At 39.5% G+C, this 19,818-nt stretch overlaps 2 protein-coding genes across 5 annotated transcripts in view; both read left to right on the forward strand.

Moving 5' to 3' along the window:
- Positions 1–2,375, forward strand: part of LOC139168940 (uncharacterized) — a 49,974-nt gene extending 47,599 nt beyond the window's left edge. The window contains exons 24-25 of the mRNA XM_070754722.1: positions 1,796–1,956; positions 2,357–2,375. Coding sequence (XP_070610823.1) covers positions 1,796–1,956; positions 2,357–2,375 — 180 coding nt within the window. The remainder of the gene's footprint in view (positions 1–1,795; positions 1,957–2,356) is intronic.
- Positions 1,874–18,009, forward strand: LOC139169339 (mitochondrial tRNA-specific 2-thiouridylase 1-like). Of its 4 annotated transcripts, XM_070755345.1 has the most exons (10): positions 1,874–1,956; positions 6,938–7,103; positions 8,709–8,815; positions 9,110–9,232; positions 9,354–9,588; positions 11,838–11,895; positions 11,975–12,569; positions 13,913–14,083; positions 14,665–14,797; positions 17,644–18,009. In XM_070755345.1, exons 2-5 carry the CDS (start codon positions 6,961–6,963, stop codon positions 9,458–9,460), a joined length of 480 nt encoding a protein of 159 aa, XP_070611446.1. In that variant the 5' UTR covers positions 1,874–1,956; positions 6,938–6,960; the 3' UTR covers positions 9,461–9,588; positions 11,838–11,895; positions 11,975–12,569; positions 13,913–14,083; positions 14,665–14,797; positions 17,644–18,009. The 4 variants fall into 4 exon arrangements, with proteins under 4 accessions (XP_070611446.1, XP_070611444.1, XP_070611443.1 ...); XM_070755343.1 differs by lacking the exons at positions 1,874–1,956; positions 6,938–7,103; positions 8,709–8,815 and having other exon boundaries at positions 9,144–9,232; XM_070755342.1 differs by lacking the exons at positions 1,874–1,956; positions 6,938–7,103; positions 8,709–8,815; positions 17,644–18,009 and adding an exon at positions 15,196–16,044 and having other exon boundaries at positions 9,144–9,232.
- Positions 18,010–19,818: the final 1,809 nt, after the last annotated feature.

Raw genomic sequence — 19,818 nt, forward strand, 5'->3', positions numbered from 1 at the left:
AAAAAAGCTTAAAGGAATTTAATTTGAATTGTTTTCCACACAATTACTTATAAGCTTTACTCATTTTGTATTCTCAAAGTGGCCAGTGAGAAAAATATTTTCTCAGGGAAAATATTTTTTTAATGTCAAACAATTTATTGGTATACAGAATTTTAGGAATTCATCTGCCTATTTAGATAATGTTCTACATTATATAGATAATATTTTCCATATCATTGACCTCCTTCTGTATCAACACAGAGAGGGAGGGGGAGAGAGAAATATAATAATAATAATAATAATAATAATAATAATAATAACCATCATCATCATCATCATTATGATAATATAATTTAGTATAGATAATGAGAATTAAGCCACTTTTTTGAAATAAGTGATATTTGAGGAAATTAGACTTATATAAAGGACTAATTTTATAATAACTGTATGCTTCAGACTATAAGACACACTGGAGTATAAGACGCACCTATAGTTTACATGTGGAAAACAAGGAAAAAAGTATTCTGAACCAAATGGTGTAGTAATATATTATTTAATAAAATACCAGTATAGCAGAATACTTTTTACAATCATGTACACTTTTTACAAACTGCAAACTTGACAGCTTTAAGACTTGTGGACTTCAACTCCCACAATTCCAGCCCCAGTCATGGTTGCTCAGGAATGGGAGTTGAAGTCCACACATCTTAAACTTGCCATGTTTGAAGACACTTGCACACCTCTTCCCTAATCCAAAAGTTTTCAAACTTCACAGCTCTAAAACTAGTGGATTTCAACTGCCAGAATTCCTCTTCCAGTCGTACTAGATGGGGTATTTAGAAGGCAAAGATGCCCCCATTTTTAAGTGAAAAATGAGCCATTTTTGCCTGTTTTTTCACAAAATTGGAGACATCTTTTTTGGCCTTGCCCCATTCCCCAGGAGCTATCTGCAGGCTTCCCAGTCCGTTTCCCTACACACTTTTTGCAAGAAAAAGAGAGAAAAATGCCCATTATTTGATGATTTTGCCATTCTCCAGCAGCAAGAGCTCTCTGCAGGTGGAGGGTGTTTAGGACAGCAAAAATGGCTGCATTCGGTGTATAAGACGCACCGACATTTCCACACTCTTTTAGGGGGGGTGGAGTACATCTTCTTATAGTCCCACAAATACAGTATATGAAATGTAAATCGATATGATACAGAGTCCATAGTTATAAGTGAAGGCTTGCTCTAACGCTCTATAGTTTTGCATTATGAAATTGTCTTCATGCTTAAAGGCTACTTTAGTTATAAAGATATACATTTTGTGTTTAATAATTTTTTTTCTATGAGAGAAGCCACTAGAATGTGGCTTCTATTGGCACATGAGAATAGTGATAACTGATACTGAGAATTTTGGAAAACTAGTTCACTTTGCTTTTGGTCCAGAGTTATAATCAACTCATTTTAGGATACATTATTAGTTGGTGTGAGGTACTTCAGAAAAGAGATTTGAAATTTAACATCAGATCAGATTTTGTGAATGTTTTTTTTAAAATCACTTTATTTCCAGCTAAGTTTTATACTTCAATAAATAAAAATGGGAACAACTCCAATCCTCAATATGAATGCCTGTTGAAACATTTCAGTTTTAAGTAAATGCAAACCAACCATTTCTTAAAAGCTAAAGTTACAAATTAAAATGGTTTTATGTTCTCAGTAAATAAAGCTTTTATAATATGATCGGGAACTTGTTTCTTTTTTTGTATAAAAATAAAGATAAACAAAATGGTTCTATGAGTTGTATGAATTTTTCTCACATATATGTGTTTCCAATAGACCACTTCGGAAAGCCCGAGGAAGCCACCTACAGCGACTGCACCCTCCAATCGGCTTGGCTTCCTTGCCCTCCTCGCTGACCTGTGCAGTTCAGTCGAGTCCACGACATCGAAGGAGGACGGCTCCCCACTGTCGGACGCTGGAGTGCTCTCGGCGGCACGGTAAGTCCTAATCTATTTCCCATTGTCCGGGTCGTGTTTGCTTGATCGATTTGAACTCCCTGTGGGGAGTGAAGGTTCAGAGGCTCCGTTAGTTTGTTCGGACAGCCCCTGCCGGAGGCCAGTCGTTTTCAGCCGCCTCCTTAGATGGTCAACGTGCCTTTTCCAAAGGCGGCCATCCCCTAGTAGGATGTGGTAGGTTTTCAGGCCGGTTTGTTCCGCTATGCTTCCCTTCTCCCACTGATTTACCCAGTCAAAGTTTCTGGCATAAACTGATTGCCCCACATTAAATGATCTTTCGGGGGAATCAGAGCAGTACTGTTTAGTATCTAAGTAGGAGGGATGCAACCTGTCCAAAGGTGACCTGAGCTTTCTGCCGGGCTTTTGTTCGTGACTGTGCTAGGTGTTATGTGCTGCGTTAAGAGGAAGGTATCCAGGCAAATCTACATTAACAGTGCAGTTTTGATTACAACCAATTGCACCCAATTCAAATATTATATAGCTTATTAATGCCAGCTTTTGGCAGAATTTTGAGGTTAAATTTTCTAATATTACATGAAATATATATAACATCAGCCTCTTGGTTAAAACCCAGGAGAACCTGAGAGCCAGTCTCTTTTCTCTCAGACCCCCAGAAATTACTTTATATGTAAATAGATATACTGCTCTTGAGTTAAAATGGTATATAGAAATTATGCCCCCATTTTGGTGGAGGGCACTTAACACTGAGCACACTGTTATGTGTTGTGTGAATGTTAAATGATTATATTGTTATGAAAACCAATTTTAAAAGGTTATATAAAAAAGAACCCCAGAAAGCAAAGAAATGGCAAAAAACAAAAACCAGCTCAAAAAATCATCTTCAGGAAAAAAATGCAGGGGTTGGTTCAAGCGGCCGCCAGGAACCATCCCTTGACTCAAGATGCGCGCACAGGTGCACATGCACACGGGTGTCCTCCAGCTGTTGCTCCCATTCCTCCGCCTGGGGTGAATAAAAAAAGGCAGGACGTCAGCTTCCACCATCCTCCTCCTCAGCCGCTGCATGACCCAAAGATAAAAGGACAGGAAAGTCCCCTCCCACTGTCGGGATTCTTCCCTCACGCCCCGCCAAAGCTGCCCTCTTCCTCCCGGAGGAGAGCCGAGGGGAAGCCCGGTTTCCCCGGCCTTCTGTGAGCTCAGCTCCGCCCACAGGGGCGGCCCCGTCCTGCTTCTGCCCTTCAGAGAGGCTGCGGTCGGGAAAGGAAGCGCGGCCGGCCGGCCTTTTGAGGCAGCAAAGCTAGACCATGATGGGAGCCGCTCGACGGCATGTGGTGTGCGCCATGTCTGGCGGCGTGGACAGCGCCGTGGCGGCTCTGCTACTGAGGAGAAGAGGTGAGGCTTCCCCAGCGAAGAACAAGGGGAGGGCGCGGAGAGCAGCCAGCCCTGTATTTCACCCCCACATACCCGGCCTCTTAACTCTCCCTCATCCACTCGCGCTTTCTTTCCCTCAGGAGAATTTCCGTTCCGGTATATGGAGACTACAACTCCCGGCATTCCCTTTGCGAAGGCCTTTGAGAGGGCTCGTAGCATCTGGTGGGCGAAGCCTGAGGGAAAGAGTTGCCCTTGCTAAATGCTCCTTCCGGTCGGCTAAATGCTCCTTCCGGTCGGCTAAATGCTCCTTCCGGTCGGATTCCTGAGGACTGTGGCGAGAGCAATAACGTTTAGACTTATATACAGCGTCACTGTGCTTTACAGCCCTCTCTAAGCGGTTTACAGAGTCAGCATATCCCCCCACCCCCATATTCCCTCAGCATATTCTGAGTCTTCTTTTTACCCATGTCGGGGGGGGGGGGACACCCCAAATCATTAACATATCTGCACTTAATAACAATTGAACAGACAGTGCACCACAAAAGTCTCACTTTGAAAGTCAGAAGTTTATTAGAATTTAAAGCAGTGGTTCCCAATCTTATTTGCCCATGTCCACCTAAGCATCTCTAAAATCGCGAGACCTCCCCCTCCCCACATATAATTCTTATTATTCAAAAAGTGAACTACTCACACGGAGGAAGCCTAAAAGGCCATTAACTAGGTTTAAACAAGGTTCCAATTGCCCCCATTAAAAATGAAATTGCTCCCTGTGGGCTCCACGTTGGGAACCAGGGATTTAAAGCATAGCAAACATAAAACCTTTGCTGTAGGCCAAGAGCTCTTCAAACTTGGCAATTTTAAGACTTGCGGACTTCAACTCCCAGAATTCTCCATGTCATCTGCTGGTGTTGGTCCACTGTGCTTCATTAAGTCCAGGGTCAACATAGATGACCGTGGTTGATCTGCAAAAGCTAAGCAGCCTCAGCCTAAATGCTTGGATGGAAGACCACTATGAGAGCCCAGGGTTGCAGGGAGCAGCTTTAAAAAATGTGCTTTGAAAGAAGGCAAAGCATTTTGAATACAGGTAGTCCTTGACTTACAACAGTTATTATTATTATTATTATTATTATTATTATTATTATTATTATTATTTATTAGATTTGTATGCTGCCCCTCTCCGTAGACTCGGGGCGGCTCACAGCACAATAAAACAATTCATAACAAATCTAATAATTTACAATTTAAAATATTTTAAAAAACTCATTATTAAGCAAACATACATACAAACATACCATACATAAATTGTATAGGCCCGGGGGAGATGTCTCAATTCCCCCATGCCTGACAACAAAGGTGTGTTTTGAGGTGTTTACGAAAGGCAAAGAGGGTAGGGGCAGTTCTAATCTCTGCGGGGAGCTGGTTCCAGAGAGTCGGGGCCACCACAGAGAAGGCTCTTCCCCTGGGTCCCGCTAAGCGGCATTGTTTAGTTGACGGGACCCGGAGAAGGCCCACTCTGTGGGACCTAATCGGTCGCTGGGATTCGTGCAGCAGAAGGCAGTCTCAGTTCCTTTAGTGACCTTTAAAAGTTACAATGGCAATGAAAGAAGTGAGTTATGATCATTTTTTCACTCTTAGGACCATTGTGGCATTGCCTGTAATGATCAAAATTAGGATGTTTGGCAACTGATATTTATGCCCTTTGCAGAGTCCTGGGGTTGTGCTATCCCCTTTTGCGAACTTCTGTTTGGCCAAAGTCAACAGGGGAAGCCAGATTGACTTAACAATCAGGTTACTTACTTAACTGCAGCGATTAACTTAACAATTGTGGCAAGAAAGGTGGTAAAACGGGGCAAAACTCAGTTAACAAACGTCTAGCATTAATTTTGGGCTGGATTGTGGTCGTAAATCAAAGACCACCTTGTTTGCCGTCTACCTGCAACTTGGCAGTTCGAATCTCAGCAGACTCAATGTTGATTCGGCCTTCCATCTTCCTGAGGTTGGTGTGAGGATGAAATAATGCCCCCCCTTTCTAGCACAGTGAAGTTTGGGGGGGGGTGTTCAATATTGACATAGATTGCCTGATGCAAGCATAAAGAGAAAATTGTAATCAGATTGTGCATCTGATGAAATGGTAGCTGACATGGATACCCTAATTCCCTATATGCTGAAATGGTGGTGGGGGGGCTGAGGCTGTGGGGGGGAAAGGAAGGGTATGCAATGTAATGCAAATGCCTAGCAGGGGTCCCCAAACCTGGCAACTTTAAGACCTGTGGACTTCAACTCCCATAATTCCCTGTTTCACTTGCACCTTTGTTTTACTTATACCTTCGATTTAAAAGAATTGCAGATCGATATTGTTATATATTGAGACCCACACACAGACTTTGAAAGATATTTTTGCTAAACTCTTATTTCATTTTTCATTTTATATTTTAATAATATCAATAACACTTAGACTTATATACTGCTTCATAGTGCTTTACAGCCTTCTCTAAACAGTCTCTATATTTTAATGATGAAGCTAAAGATGAGCTAATTCAATGTTTTCATGGGCAATCTATGACCAGAATCTATTCAGTCCATTATTGTCTACATGTTCTGACATATCTATGGCACCAGAAAGCCAGACAAGGAATAATGGATGGAAGCTGACCAAAAAGAGATTCAACCTGGAAGTGAGGAGAAACTTTCTGACTGTGAGAGCGATCAACCAGTAGAACAGCTTGCCAGTGGAGGTCATGAGAGCCCCAACATTTGCAACCTTCAAGGGGAGATTGGACTGCCATCTGTCTCAAATGGTGTAGGAACTCCTGCTTGGGGGGGGGGGGGGTGTTGGACTAGATGACCTACAAGGTCCCTTTCAATTCTAATTCTAAATCTAGCTAGAATGAAGATTTTCTACTTGCCATGTTCACAATGTATTATTCGTGGAATAGTATATTTTATATTAGCATAGTAAGAATTATCCAAAACTGGATAAAGTGTAGGAGATATGAGTTTTTGCCATAGATTTAGATTAGATTAGATTAGATTTATTGGATTTATATGCCGCCCCTCTCCGCAAACTCGGGGCGGCTCACAACAAGGTAAAAACAATACATAATAACAAATCCAATACCCACCAATCCAATTACAATTTAAGCTAAAACATTCATAAAAAACAACCCCAGAATATTAAAAAACAAGCACACAATCAATCTAACACCAAAACAACATGGGCAAGGGGGAGATGTTTCAGTTCCCCCATGCCGGACGGCAGAGGTGGGTTTTAAGGAGTTTGCAAAAGGCAAGGAGGGTGGGGGCAATCCTAATCTCGGGGTAGCTGGTTCCAGAGGGTCGGAGCCACCACAGAGAAAGCTCTTCCCCTGGGTCCTGCCAGACGGCATTGTTTAGTCGACCGGACCTGGAGAAGGCCAACTCTGTGGGACCGAACCGGTCGCTGGGATTCGTGCGGCAGAAGGCGGTCCCGGAGATGATTCAAAACACTTTTTTAAAGTGAAAGATTTAATATTATTTGTAAGCATGTTCATTTTTCTTGTATAGTATTGTAAGTTTGTAAGTACCGTATGTTAATTTTTCTTGTATAGTATTGTCTCTTATACTTTCTCATTTCTTACTTTCCACATCTGAACAGGATATGATGTGACTGGCGTATTCATGAACAACTGGGACTTGGTGGATGAAAAAGGAATTTGTCAAGGCAATCAAGATTATGAAGATGCATATAAAGTGTGTCAGATACTCAATATTCCATTTCGCCAAGTTTCCCATGTTAAAGAATATTGGAATGAAGTGTTTAGGTAAGAGAATTGCTGAAGGAAAACTTGTGTGACCGGGAAGATTAATAAGAGAAACAAAGTTAATGGGTTTCCTATGTAGGCTTTGCAAGCTTCCTTGGTTAGTTCTCTCCTCTACTGCTCTTTATAATCTAGCAAAGCATCAAAGCTCTATGCTTTGGTTAGAAAAGTGTATATAAAGAATTTTAGAACATTCTGAAGTCTAACAAATCTCCTTTGCCTCTGGAAGCAAAAGCAATCCACCATGGATTTGAAGGAAGTTTATTTGAAGAGCCACCAATGATAAACTAAAGATGCAGACTTTCTTGAGTTGAATTTAATTTCTGATGTGTATAATACAGGCACATGGTTTTCCTGGGGATAATATGGAAGTAATGGTAGCCCTTGACTTACACCCATTCATTTGGTAACTGTTTGATGTTACAACAGCACTGGAAAAAAATTACTTACAGCCAGTCCTGTCGCAGCATCCACTTGGTCGCATGATTAAAATTTGGGCACATGGCAACTGCATATTTTTATGATGGTTGCAGCATCCCAGGGTCATTTGAAAAACACTATTATAAACCAATCCTTTTTTCATTTTTAAATGATTTAAAATAAGGCGCTAATTATAAACTGAAACAACCTCAGTAAAATCTGGTCAGGGCAAAGAGATTTCTCTATTCTGTTAGCTGCTTCTGATGAATTTGATATGATTCAGGTTTTAGCTTTATATCAAGTAACTGGGATTCTTGGTGGAGCAGTAAACATGCCTCTGCATTTCCAAAAATTTGTAATCATTGTAATGTATTTTTTTTCCTTACCTACAGCTATCTTTTAAAAAAAATATTTTTTTTATTGTTTTTCAAAAGGACAGACAAAGACATACAACACTAAACATTTAAGGAGCTGCCATTGCTCCGCTTGTCGTCGAAGTCTAACTAATACAAAAATATAAAAACCCTAACTGTTATCAGATCAATACAGAAATGCCACACGTGTAGATTACATTCTTATTAAATTTAACTCTATGTTTTTAATATTAAGCCTATTAATTAAATTTCTTTATCTATTAAAATATTGTATACTTGTACAAAGAGAAAAAAGAAAATATTAGTAATACAGAAAAAATAAAATAAACACTTCTAACTTGGTTATACTATATACTATTTCATTCTATCTTATAATTTTTCAAATAGTTATATATTCTTATATGTTTAATTATTAATACTATTTTTAAAATTCCACCACTCATATACTTTGTCCCATATTTTGTAAAATTCTGTTTCAGTTTGATTATTCAAACGTTTAGTCATCATATCTAATTCTGCACATTCTATAATTCTTTTAAACACTTCAACATCTTTTGGTATTGTCTTTTCTTTCCATTTCTGTGCAAATACTATTCGGGCCGCAACCAATATATGTATTATTAAATAATAAATTTCTTTTTTATACTTTGTATTTGAAATGCCCAATAGAAAAAATTCAGGAGATTTTTTAATCTTCTCCTTTGTTATTTCATTTATCCAATTCTCCACTTTGTTCCAAAATATTTTAGTCTCAGGACACGTCCACCATGTATGATAATATGTGCCAATTTCTTTTTTATATTTCCACCTACAGCTATCTTTTAAATGAATATGAAGTTGGACGGACACCTAATCCTGATATTATATGTAATAAAAACATCAAATTCAATTATTTCCTACACTATGCTATGAATAACATTGGTAAGTTCTCGTTTCAGTGGTGATTTCTGTTCTGAAAAACCTAGGTGTGGAATAAACCTGAAAATCAGTGCTAATTTGGCATATAATCTTTTTACAGCCTATCAAGATCTGGCTTTTCAGATCAATTTGTGTCTTAATTGAAGGTGCAGTCATACACTTTTGTATTCAGAGAAAGTATTACTGAATTCAGTGGAGTTTCCTCCTACCAAAGTGGTACAGAAGAAAGTCATAAAAAACAAAAGTCGTGAAATAAAAGTATCTAATTTGCCTTTGTTTTTTCCAAAACTATTCCAGGAGCTGATGCAATAGCAACTGGACACTATGCAAGGACCTCCCTGGAAGATAATGACGTTTTCCAGCAAATATACAACGAAAAACCACGAGGACTTTTCAGAAATAGATTTGAAATAAGAAACGGTAAGTGCTCCCCTGTTTTAATCCAGATTAGATATGTAGCATCCATTCTCTGCCCTCCAGATCATGGTTGTCCCAAAGGTGTTTTCAGGAGGTAACTGAACTTTCTTGTTTTTCTTTGAAGACATTTCACTTCACATACAAGAAGCTTCCAACAGATTTCCAGAAAAATTACAGACTACAGTAGATGGCTGGAGAATTCTGGGAATTGAAATCCATAAGGTGCCATAGGTTGCCAAGTTTGGGGACCCCTGGACTACAGGAACAATCATATTCATGTGCAAGATTGAAAAACACTGTTCTAAGTTCTGTTGTGACTTTACAGAAAGATACAAAAATCAATCTAAGTCCACTTGAAGGTAAGAGAAACAGCTTGACAGATCCATGACATGGATCCTACATGGCATCGGACCAGAATACCTACCGCCTTCTGCCACATAAATCCCAGCGGCCAATTAGGTCCCACAGAGTTGGCCTTCTCCAGGTCCTGTCGACTAAACAATGCCGTCTGGTGGGACCTAGGGGTAGAGCCTTCTCTGTGGTGGCCCTGGCCCTCGAATCAACCTCCCCCCTGGAGATTCAAATTGCCCCCACCCTCCTTGCCTTCTGCAAGATGTTAAAGACGCATTTATGCCACCAGGCATGGGGGGACTAATCCTCTTTCCCCCCCTCCCCCATCTCTCTGACCCTAGCATTTGAGAATGGTGTGATTGTGTAGAATTGAATGTTTTTTAGTAATAATGGGTTTTTAAATTAGTTTTAATATTGGATTTGTATCATATTGTATTTTGTTGCTGTTGTGAGCCGCTCCAAGTCTTTGGAGATAATAAATTATTATTATTATTATTATTATTATTATTATTATTATTATTATTATTAATTATGATGATGATGACAGGGTAGTTTCTTCCAGGATGTCCTTTTCTGCACCCAGGACATCCCATTACATCTATTATTTATTTGTTTGTTTGATTGATTTTTATGCCGCCCTTCTCCTTAGACTCAGGGCAGCTTACAACATGTTAGCAATAGCACTTTTTAACAGAGCCAGCATATTGCCCCCACAATCCGGGTCCTCGTTTTACCCACTTCGGAAGGATGGAAGGCCGAGTCAACCTTGAGCCGGTGATGAGATTTGAACCGCTGATCTACAGTCAGCTTCAGTGGCCTGCAGTACAGCACTCTACCTGCTGCACCACCCCAGCTCACTTATTGATCAGCTTGCAAATTCTTACATCACTATCTGCCAGAAACACAAAGAAAATGTCCGTTAGTCCCTGACTTAAAACAGTTCATTTAGTGCATGTTAAAAGTTACAACGACACTGGAGAAAGTGACCTATGACTGTTTTTCACACTTTATGACTGTTGCAGCTTCCCCATGGTGACATGATCAAAATTTAGATGCTTGGCAACTGACTCACATTTAGGAAAGTTGCAGTATTCCGGGGTCATGTGATCACCTTTTGCAACCTTTTGACAAGCAAGGTCAATGGGAAAGCCATATTAACTTTACAAACAATTCACTTAAATATGGCAAGAAAAATTGTAAAATGGGGCATAGTTCCCTCTAAGCTGAGCAGTGAGCAATCGCTCACTTAAAAATCATCATCAACTCAGAGTTTTCCAAACCTGCCCAGAAGCCGAGAGGGAAAGAATGAGACGAAGGAGAGAGAGAGGAAGAGAGGAAGAGAGAGAAACAGATAGAAAAAAGAGAGGAAGGAAAAGAGAAAGAAAAAGAATGGGAGTAAGGAAGAAAGAAAGAAAATCAAAATCTAGTTTGAAACTAGCTCAACTATTTAAGTGGCATTTTGATATTGATAGAGTTGCCCTATTATGAGCTCACTCTTATAGACACACAGTACAGTATTTTATTTTGAAATTCTCTGAGTCAAAACAGGGTGGGTTTTTTATTTGTTTGTTTGTTTATTTGTTTATTTATTTATTATTTCTGTGCCGCCCAGTCCCGAAGGGACTGCCGCTCAGACACTATACTTTTCCGTCCACCCCAAAAAAAAATTAGAGGGAACACTGAAATGGGGCAAAACTCAACAAATTTCTCAATTAACAACATAAATTTTGGACTCAATTACGGTCATAAGTTGAGTATCATGTTTAAAATCCCTAATGAAAATAACCAAAGATAATTTTATTTCTTATCATTACTTTTGCTTATGGTTAAAGCTAATGTTTTAACCAAGCCATTTGCTATATGTAGACACTTCCTGCATTGAAATTTTTTTAGGATATAAGTTCAAAAGAAGCTGACTTGCTAACAAATATCTTTCCTATTATAAATGCTATTAACATAGGTTCCACACCAATTAGTAACGCGTTCATTCGATTAATATGAATAAATAAAGAGATGTTCCTATACTGTGAATATCTGTTAAGCAGAGTCAATCCAGTAAACTGAAAGTTCATGAAACCAATGCCTGTTTGAGGCAATATGGTACAATAATTTGAAGGGGTGCTGAATAATAATTTGGTTCCTGTAGGAAAAAAAGTGAATCCCAGGTATGTTTGTTTATTAAATTTATATGCCACCCATCTCACTAACCATTATAAATGTTATAATAGTAATGTATGATGTACTATTGCAATTTCAGATTTTCACCTCCTGACTGAAGAAAAATTTGATTTTGACCTTTCACTATCTCCCACAAGGTAAAATTAGCATTAAAATCAAGGTGCATTAAGAATGGAGAGAAGTATGTGGACCTGACTTAATTTCTCTCTGTTATAGTGGAAATGAAGATGAAGTTTTTATTGGACCAGTGGGCCATAAAGAAAAATGCATTGCTGTGTGCCTTGAATCCCACGGAGAAAGTCAAATTCGATCACATGCACATGACCTCCCTTGGAGCCCTCCTGCAGGAGATAAATTTGTGGAAATATTTAAAGAAGCTCACTTGCTAGCTCTGCAGCTTAAAAATGGAAACAAAATAGAAAAAAATAATACTATTCGTCTGAAGGAGGAAAAGACAGCGATTGTTGAAAAGTTTGTGAAAGAATCAAAGTCAAAACTGAAAATCTTTGAAAAAGGAATAGGGGCAGATAAAATTCCAACAAACACTAGAAGAGAGACATACTGTCTTTGGGAAAGCCCAAGCAAACAACTTCAGAAGGGTTTACGGCAACCTGTCGCAATAATGGACAGCCCACGTTCTCCCCAAGTGTCTCTAAATGCCCCAAGTCCTGATAAAACAGACAAGTTACCTAAAATGGACACTGTATCCTCACCCCAAGCAAAGAATAACACAAGCCTTAAAAAAAGCAAATTTCAGACTGTAAAAGCATCACCTGCACTTAGAAATAACAACTACTTAGTAGCTGGCGAGGTAAAGGTTTTTATTTTGTATTATACCCAAGCTTTCAGTTGTGTCATGATATTACAATCTAATTCTAAGTAGAATAGAATTTTTCTGTCTACTTGGTATGTAAATCTGTGAGTTTGTTGATATTTTATGTTTCTGTTTTTGAGAAAGCATGTAGCTCTGTGCTCCTGATTTTTAAGGTTATTGTTTGAATCTGAAACATTTGTGTATTTCCTGGATTGGTCAGAATGTTAGTTGAAAGTGATGAGTATTGGTAGATATAGATTGAGGCTAGGATAATTTATTAAGACATGGTGTAGAGTTTGCTTAGGCGGGAGGTGATGGCCTACTAGGTGACCTACAAGATCCCTTTCAACTCTCTTAATCTAAGAATCTTATTGCTTATTTAAGTGCCTAATGTTTAAGAGCCGTGGTAGCATAGTGGATAGAATGCAGTACTGCAGGCTACTTCTGCTGACTGCCGGCTGCCAGCAGTTCAACAGTTTGAGTCTCACCTGCTCAAGGTTGACTCAGCTTTCCATCATTCTGAGATTGGGAAGGGGCAATATGCTGACACTAATCCACTTAGAGAAGGATGTAAAGCACTGTGAAGTGCTACATAAGTCTAATTGTTATTGCTAATGGTGTTACTGCAAAAATGCATTTAGCCTGACATTTGAATTAGAAACTTTGAACAGGAGGGGAGAGCAAAACTTTAAAGATGCCAAGTAAGAGAGTTACATGAGAGAACCTGAGGCTTTTGAAGATGGTTTATCAGTTGTTTCCCCAATTTCTTGAAATATAGTTAGTTCTGCTGTAACATAAATAGACCTTCAAAGGTTGTAGTTCAAACCTTTTTGGTGTGCCTGGATATGAAACATGACTATGAACTGGTATGCCATTTTGAATGAGTCAGCAGCGGAAAGGAGCTTTGTCTACATAAGAAGAGACATTGCAAAGCAGAAGACCTGCCTTTTAAATTCAAAGTCATTCCAAAGTCTGACCAGGCCACACCGTTATCTTAAGACTTAAATGAATGTTTTAATTCATGCTGATTCATTGTGAAGTATTCAGTATTACTTGAGAAAAATGCTTTTCAATATACTGTACTCTACACTTCCAACTGTATTTCAGACAGTTGTATACTTTGGAGAGTAGGGAGAGCGTAAATGAATTGGATTTCATAATATTGGAATGTTTAATATTTGCATTCTAATAACATATCACTTGATCCCCTTAACTAATAGCCTGATTATAGTTTGATGGCAAAACTATTCAAGATAGTTTTCATTTAATAGAAATAACATGAGATTTTCGTATTCTGATATTTATTTGTTTTACAAATATTTCAAATCCAAATCTTGCAGCCCAAGCAAGGAAAATTGCCTAGTTCTTCCAACAAGATTTATTTGAACAGTATGGGATCATCTGAAGATTTGCTCTCTGACAAATCAAGCGTAGCTTCAGATGCAGGAGAATTGTCATTTTCTACCAGTTCATCCATGCCAAGCAAGAGAACTCTCCCTACTCCCAGCAAGGTGAATACTTTTTAATCAATCAATTTGGATGTTCAAATACATGTCATTTCAGTATTTTATCTGAAAGTACTTTTTCCATGATTTAAACTTTTAACATAACAAGTTAATTAAAAAATACATTTTAACTAGTGTAACTTTGAGAACTGTTTTGATTTTCTCCCATGCAATGTATCAAGATGAGAAAATTGATACAGAAATGTAATTTGCGAAGAAGCAAGTTCTGTCTAATTTGACCTTATTTTTTATACTAAACAGAAGAAAATCCATATGCTATTAATGAAGCAGTACCCAATCTTTCTGCCTCTGTGGACCAACATTGTGGGAAAGGAGGGTCATGGTTTTGCACATGCATTACTTGCCTGGTCTGGTTCCCAACGGACCCGGCACTGGGCCACAGACCAAAGGTTAGGGACCTCTACTATAATGGAATGGAAGAGATAGCCATGTACTTACAATTGCAGTTATTCAGGTAGAGAGATGCAATTTGATGAGGAAAAAAAATCAAAGCATAATGGTCAGAATAATATACCTGATTGTATATTTTTACCATACAGCCAAATAATTTATCATTGTCTTTACAGTTGGAAATGAAAACGAGACAACCGAAACCTACTAATGTTCATAGAGAAAGAAATACTTCATCTTCCTCCTCTATTTCCAGCATAAATTCAAGTTTCAATTCAAGTCTGTCAATTTCTCCTAAAAGTGGAAGTGGTAATTATTCAGTTGTAGTTTGATTCTAGTGCATAGCATGGAATGGGAACTGTGACTTAATGAAAACATGTTCAAGTAGTCAGAGTTGAACACTGAGTGGGGAAGGGGAAGGCAGGAGCCACAGCTATTCATAGAAGACAAAACTGCATTAAACTACAATGACAGCGATGCTTCTCTTGAGTAAATTCTTCAACAGCACAAGCATCTTAGCAGCATTTTAAAAGTGTGAAATTTAATAGCAAATGCTTTTAAATATGTTAAAACTGATTGTAAATGTATCAGAACATAAAAGACAAGTACAATACATTACAGTAGTACACCTACTTAAGAACCTAATTCATTCCGTGACCAGGTTCTTAAGTAGAAACGTTTGTAAGTAGAAGAAATTTTTCCCATAGGAATCAATGTAAAAGAAATAAAAGCTCGGAATTTGGGTGGGAGGAGGAGGAGGAAGAAGAGGAGGAGGACAGTCGCTGCCAAAGGAAGAAGGTGAGGTGAGGGGAATAAAAAAAATCCCAACTTTAAGGCTTAAAAAAAAAAGAAGGACTCTGAGGCGGCGAGGAGGAGCACGTGCCTCCCATACACCCGGTGCAAAGCTGCCTCCCATACACTGCACCAGAGAGAGAAAACCAGGGGGCATGGCAGGAAGCTGGCCAGGTCTTCGTGCCGCTCTCAATTTTCCTGGGAAATTTTTCCGGGGTTGGGTTTTAAGTAGAAAATGGTTCTTAAGAAGAGGCAAAAAAATCTTAAAACACCCGGTTCTTATCTAGAAAAGTTCTTAAGTAGAGGCGTTCTTAAGTAGAGGTACCAGTGTACTGCTCTATCAAATAAATATCTCTAAGAATTATACAGATCTGAGTCTGAATTGCTCCTATCTGGTTTGATTCATGGGTAATGATGTCTTTAAAATGTGTTGATATATATTCTAATTAAGTAAGTACAATGACTTGTATGTTCATAGCAAGACAAAACTAGGTTCAGATGCTATTTTAAGACATAAATAAACTTGGTGACTCAGATGGATAATACGTGTGAAAGAAAGGAAGTAATCTTATTTTCTTATATGGCTTCAGATTCCTTTGTGACAGTAGCATCCTCCTGGATTGCTCCAGTGGTTGGGGTGAAGGATATTGGGGTACAGTAACTCTAGTCCAGCCAAAGTGATCACTTATAAAATAATATATGTCTGGGGACATATGGAATGCTGTTATCTATTTTTCATTTTGCATGCCACGTTTTAAAACACGCGCACCGCTTTGCAGCTGTCTTCTGAAACCAAACGCGGAAGTTAGCGTTCCGGCTTCAGGAGACAGCTGCGAAGTGGCGCGCGTGTTTTAAAACGTCAGAGCCGGCCTGGAACGCTGCGCTAAACAGTAAAAAAGCCGTTTGGCTACAGGGTGGATTCTCCCTTCTTAACCGGGCAGTTGCAGCTTCTTTCTGTTTAGCGCTCGAACGCTGCGCTAAACAGTAAAAAAGCTGTTTGGCTACGGAGTGGATTCTCCCTTCTTAACCGGGCAGTTGCAGCTTCTTTCTGTTTAGCGCAGCGTTCGAGCGCTAAACAGAAAGAAGCTGCAACTGCCCGGTTAAGAAGGGAGAATCCACCCCGTAGCCAAACGGCTTTTTTTACTGTTTAGCGCTAGAACGCTGCGCTAAACAGTAAAAAAGCCGTTTGGCTACGGGGTGCATTCTCCCTTTTTAACCGGGCAGTTGCAGCTTCTTTCTGTTTAGCGCTCGAACGTTGCGTTAAACAGTAAAAAAGCTGTTTGGCTACGGGGTGGATTCTCCCTTCTTAACCGGGCAGTTGCAGCTTCTTTCTGTTTAGCGCAGCGTTCGAGCGCTAAACAGAAAGAAGCTGCAACTGCCCGGTTAAGAAGGGAGAATCCACCCCGTAGCCAAACGGCTTTTTTTACTGTTTAGCGCTCGAACGCTGCGCTAAACAGTAAAAAAGCTGTTTGGCTACGGGGTGGATTCTCCCTTCTTAACCGGGCAGTTGCAGCTTCTTTCTGTTTAGCGCTCGAACGCTGCGCTAAACAGTAAAAAAGCTGTTTGGCTACGGGGTGGATTCTCCCTTCTTAACCGGGCAGTTGTAGCTTCTTTCTGTTTAGCGCAGCGTTCGAGCGCTAAACAGAAAGAAGCTGCAACTGCCCGGTTAAGAAGGGAGAATCCACCCCGTAGCCAAACGGCTTTTTTACTATTTAGCGCAGCGTTCTAGCACTAAACAGTAAAAAAGCCGTTTGGCTACGGGGTGGATTCTCCCTTCTTAACCGGGCAGTTGCCGATTTTTTGCTGTTTAGCGCTCCAACGCTGCGCTAAACAGAAAGAAGCTGCAACTGCCCGGTTAAGAAGGGAGAATCCACCCCGTAGCCAAACGGCTTTTTTACTGTTTAGCGTAGCGAACGCGGAAGTTAGCGTTCCGGCTTCAGGAGACAGCTGCAAAGCGGCGCGCGTGTTTTAAAAGGCTTGCTAGCACCCCTCCCAGCCCCCCAGGCCGGCTGCAACCTTTTAAAACACGCGGGATACGAGCGCCAAGGAGCTGTCTCCTGAAGCCGAACGCGGAAGTTAGCTTTCGGCTTCAGGAGACAGCTCCTTGGCGCTCGTATCCCGAATGTGAGCTCGGGAGGCGAACAAAAATGTCGCTCCCCTCCCAGCTCTTATCTCGAGTAGCTCGTAAGTAGAGCTGCTCGTATGTCGAGGTTCCACTGTATAATATTTGAATTGGGTGCAATTGGTTGTAATCAAAACTGCACTGTTAATGTAGATTTGCTAACAGATTGGGTTCTTTATATTTCCAAGAATGTAAAAGTTGGGCTTAGTCAATGTTTTAATTATATATTTTCTACTTCTAGCTAATAGATCTGAGCTCTCCTTTGATCAAACTAAGTCCTGAAGGAAATAAAGAAAATTTACCTCTTCTGAAATTCTGATTTTTAAATAATGGTTTTTAAACTTGGAAAAAGTCTAGAGTTAAGCAACTAATAGTTCACTGGAAAAGAGTGAAAAATGGTTCACTGGAAAAAAGACATTAAAATCGGGAACTTGAAATGTTGATATATTTCTGCTAAGAAAAATAGAAAATAGATGGACTTTTTTACATTATAAGCAATTTTGGTTGTAATAAATGTATTTCCTGGTAAAAATATTTGTTTCAAAATTGTACAAAGTAAATTGTAGATGTTTGTCAAATATGTTGAAATAAAGTTAAGCATTTTAAATATTGATTCCACTCTTTCATAATTACTGCAAAATATTCAGAGTCTCTGAAGACAATCACAATTCAATATCTGTAAGAATGGCAAATTCTTAAATGCAGAACTATTTACGGCAGGACAGAATGTGTGTCTGACTTTTCCTTTATAGTCAACAACTACGTGTGCAAAAAGGAATGAGTTCTCCAAAATTTTATTTTATTCATTAATTTGAATAATTCAATACAAAACTGCAGTATACTGTCCCAAACTACCTTCAATCGTGTTTCAGTTTTTAAAATTATATTCACCTGTCTGGCTAAAAAATGTAGTTAGCAGCAACTGGCTGCTGCTAACTGGGCGTTAGACCCAAACCTTCCATTTCTAACTGGCTTGTCAAGGCAATTCATGTTAGAAAAGTAGTTTGCCTCATAAAATTCCTTATAGCATGAATAATACAAAAATTTTGAAACAAAACGACCATCACATTTCTTTATCTTATTGCAACAACTCAGATGTAGGTGACGTTTTCTCCTATAACATAAAATCGGAGTTGCATATTTTGTTCTCATCATCAAAAGGAAAGAAATGATAACATAAAATACTATTAAGTCATTTCTCTGTTTTTTGAAGTATTTTTTTTGTTTTAGAGCAATTTTGGTAGCCAATCTGCTGTGTTTGACCCATTTTTCTCCCCCCCCCCCCTTCACAAGAACTGAGAAATTGGACGAGAGATTAACAGAACAGTAAGCAGGCACACAATAGGAAATATACTACTGCCTAGTGTACTTGTGGCTCTCAGCTCTGGAATCAATGCATTGCAGTGTATATTCTCAACACTCTTGTGATCCCTTCCTCTCCACATTTTCCAGTCTGCATTGTGTGTGTGTGTGTGTGTTACCTACTTCTTCCAACAGGATTTATTCAAATAGTATGGGATGATCTGAAGATTTGCTCTCTGACAAATCAAGCATAGCTTCAGATGCAGGAGAATTGTCATTTTCTACCAGTTCAGACTGTTATGCTGCTTTCCCACACCTGTCAGTGATATCAGGGTAGCTGCCCAGCAAAATCAGATTTCCCATTTCACTGCATGGCCTCTGTTCTGTCGGGCTCTCTGGTAGAATCCTCCCAAAAAATCACAGGTACAAATTTCAGACACACACACGTTTGAAAATTCAAAAGAATGTTCTTTATAATGAAAATTCACTTAAACTAAGTCCTCTTTTGGTATAGCAAAGAGCACTCGTCTCCAAACAAACTGGTAATTTATACAAGTCCCTTATCAGTCCTGTGATACTTAGCTTGCAGCTGTGAGGCAATTCAAAGTCCTTCTTTCACAAAGTGAAACACACTTTGCTCTGGTTTAGTTTCAAAGCAGGGAAAAATCAGCACACAAAAAGTCAAAGTCGGTAACGCAGTCATGAACCACAACAATCAGATAATCCTCCACAATGGCCAAACCCAGAGGCTGCTCTTTATAGCAGCCTCACTAATGACCACAGCCCCACCCAACCACAGGTGGCCTCATTTTCTTTGATAATAATCTGTTTTTGTTGCCTATGCATCGCCCTCCGCATGCGTGGCTGTATCATTAACTCTTGTTCTGAATCCAAGGAGGAGCTAGATAATTGATCTCCTGAGCTGTCTGCCACAATCTCCTCCCTGTCACTCATGTCTTCTTGGTCAGAGGAGCCTTTATCATCAGATTCCACCGGGGCAAAACAGGCCTGCAGCATGTGGATGTCTCCCCCACATCCACAGTCCTTGGGGCAGGAGCTGGGCCAAAGCTAACCACAACAGCCTCCCATAATTTTTTCATATGGATTCATTAAA

The sequence above is a fragment of the Erythrolamprus reginae genome, chromosome 6 (genome assembly GCF_031021105.1).
Source record: "Erythrolamprus reginae isolate rEryReg1 chromosome 6, rEryReg1.hap1, whole genome shotgun sequence".
NCBI classification, from domain to species: domain Eukaryota; kingdom Metazoa; phylum Chordata; class Lepidosauria; order Squamata; family Dipsadidae; genus Erythrolamprus; species Erythrolamprus reginae.

Coding starts and splice junctions, on each gene's coding strand:
- LOC139169339 (XM_070755342.1), top strand. CDS start 9,417: ATGGCTGGAGAATTCTGGGAATTGAAATCCATAAGGTGCCATAGGTTG. Junction 12,570..13,912: donor ACTACTTAGTAGCTGGCGAG/GTAAAGGTTTTT, acceptor CAAATCTTGCAG/CCCAAGCAAGGAAAATTGCC. Junction 14,798..15,195: donor TTCTCCTAAAAGTGGAAGTG/GTAATTATTCAG, acceptor TTTTTCCCATAG/GAATCAATGTAAAAGAAATA.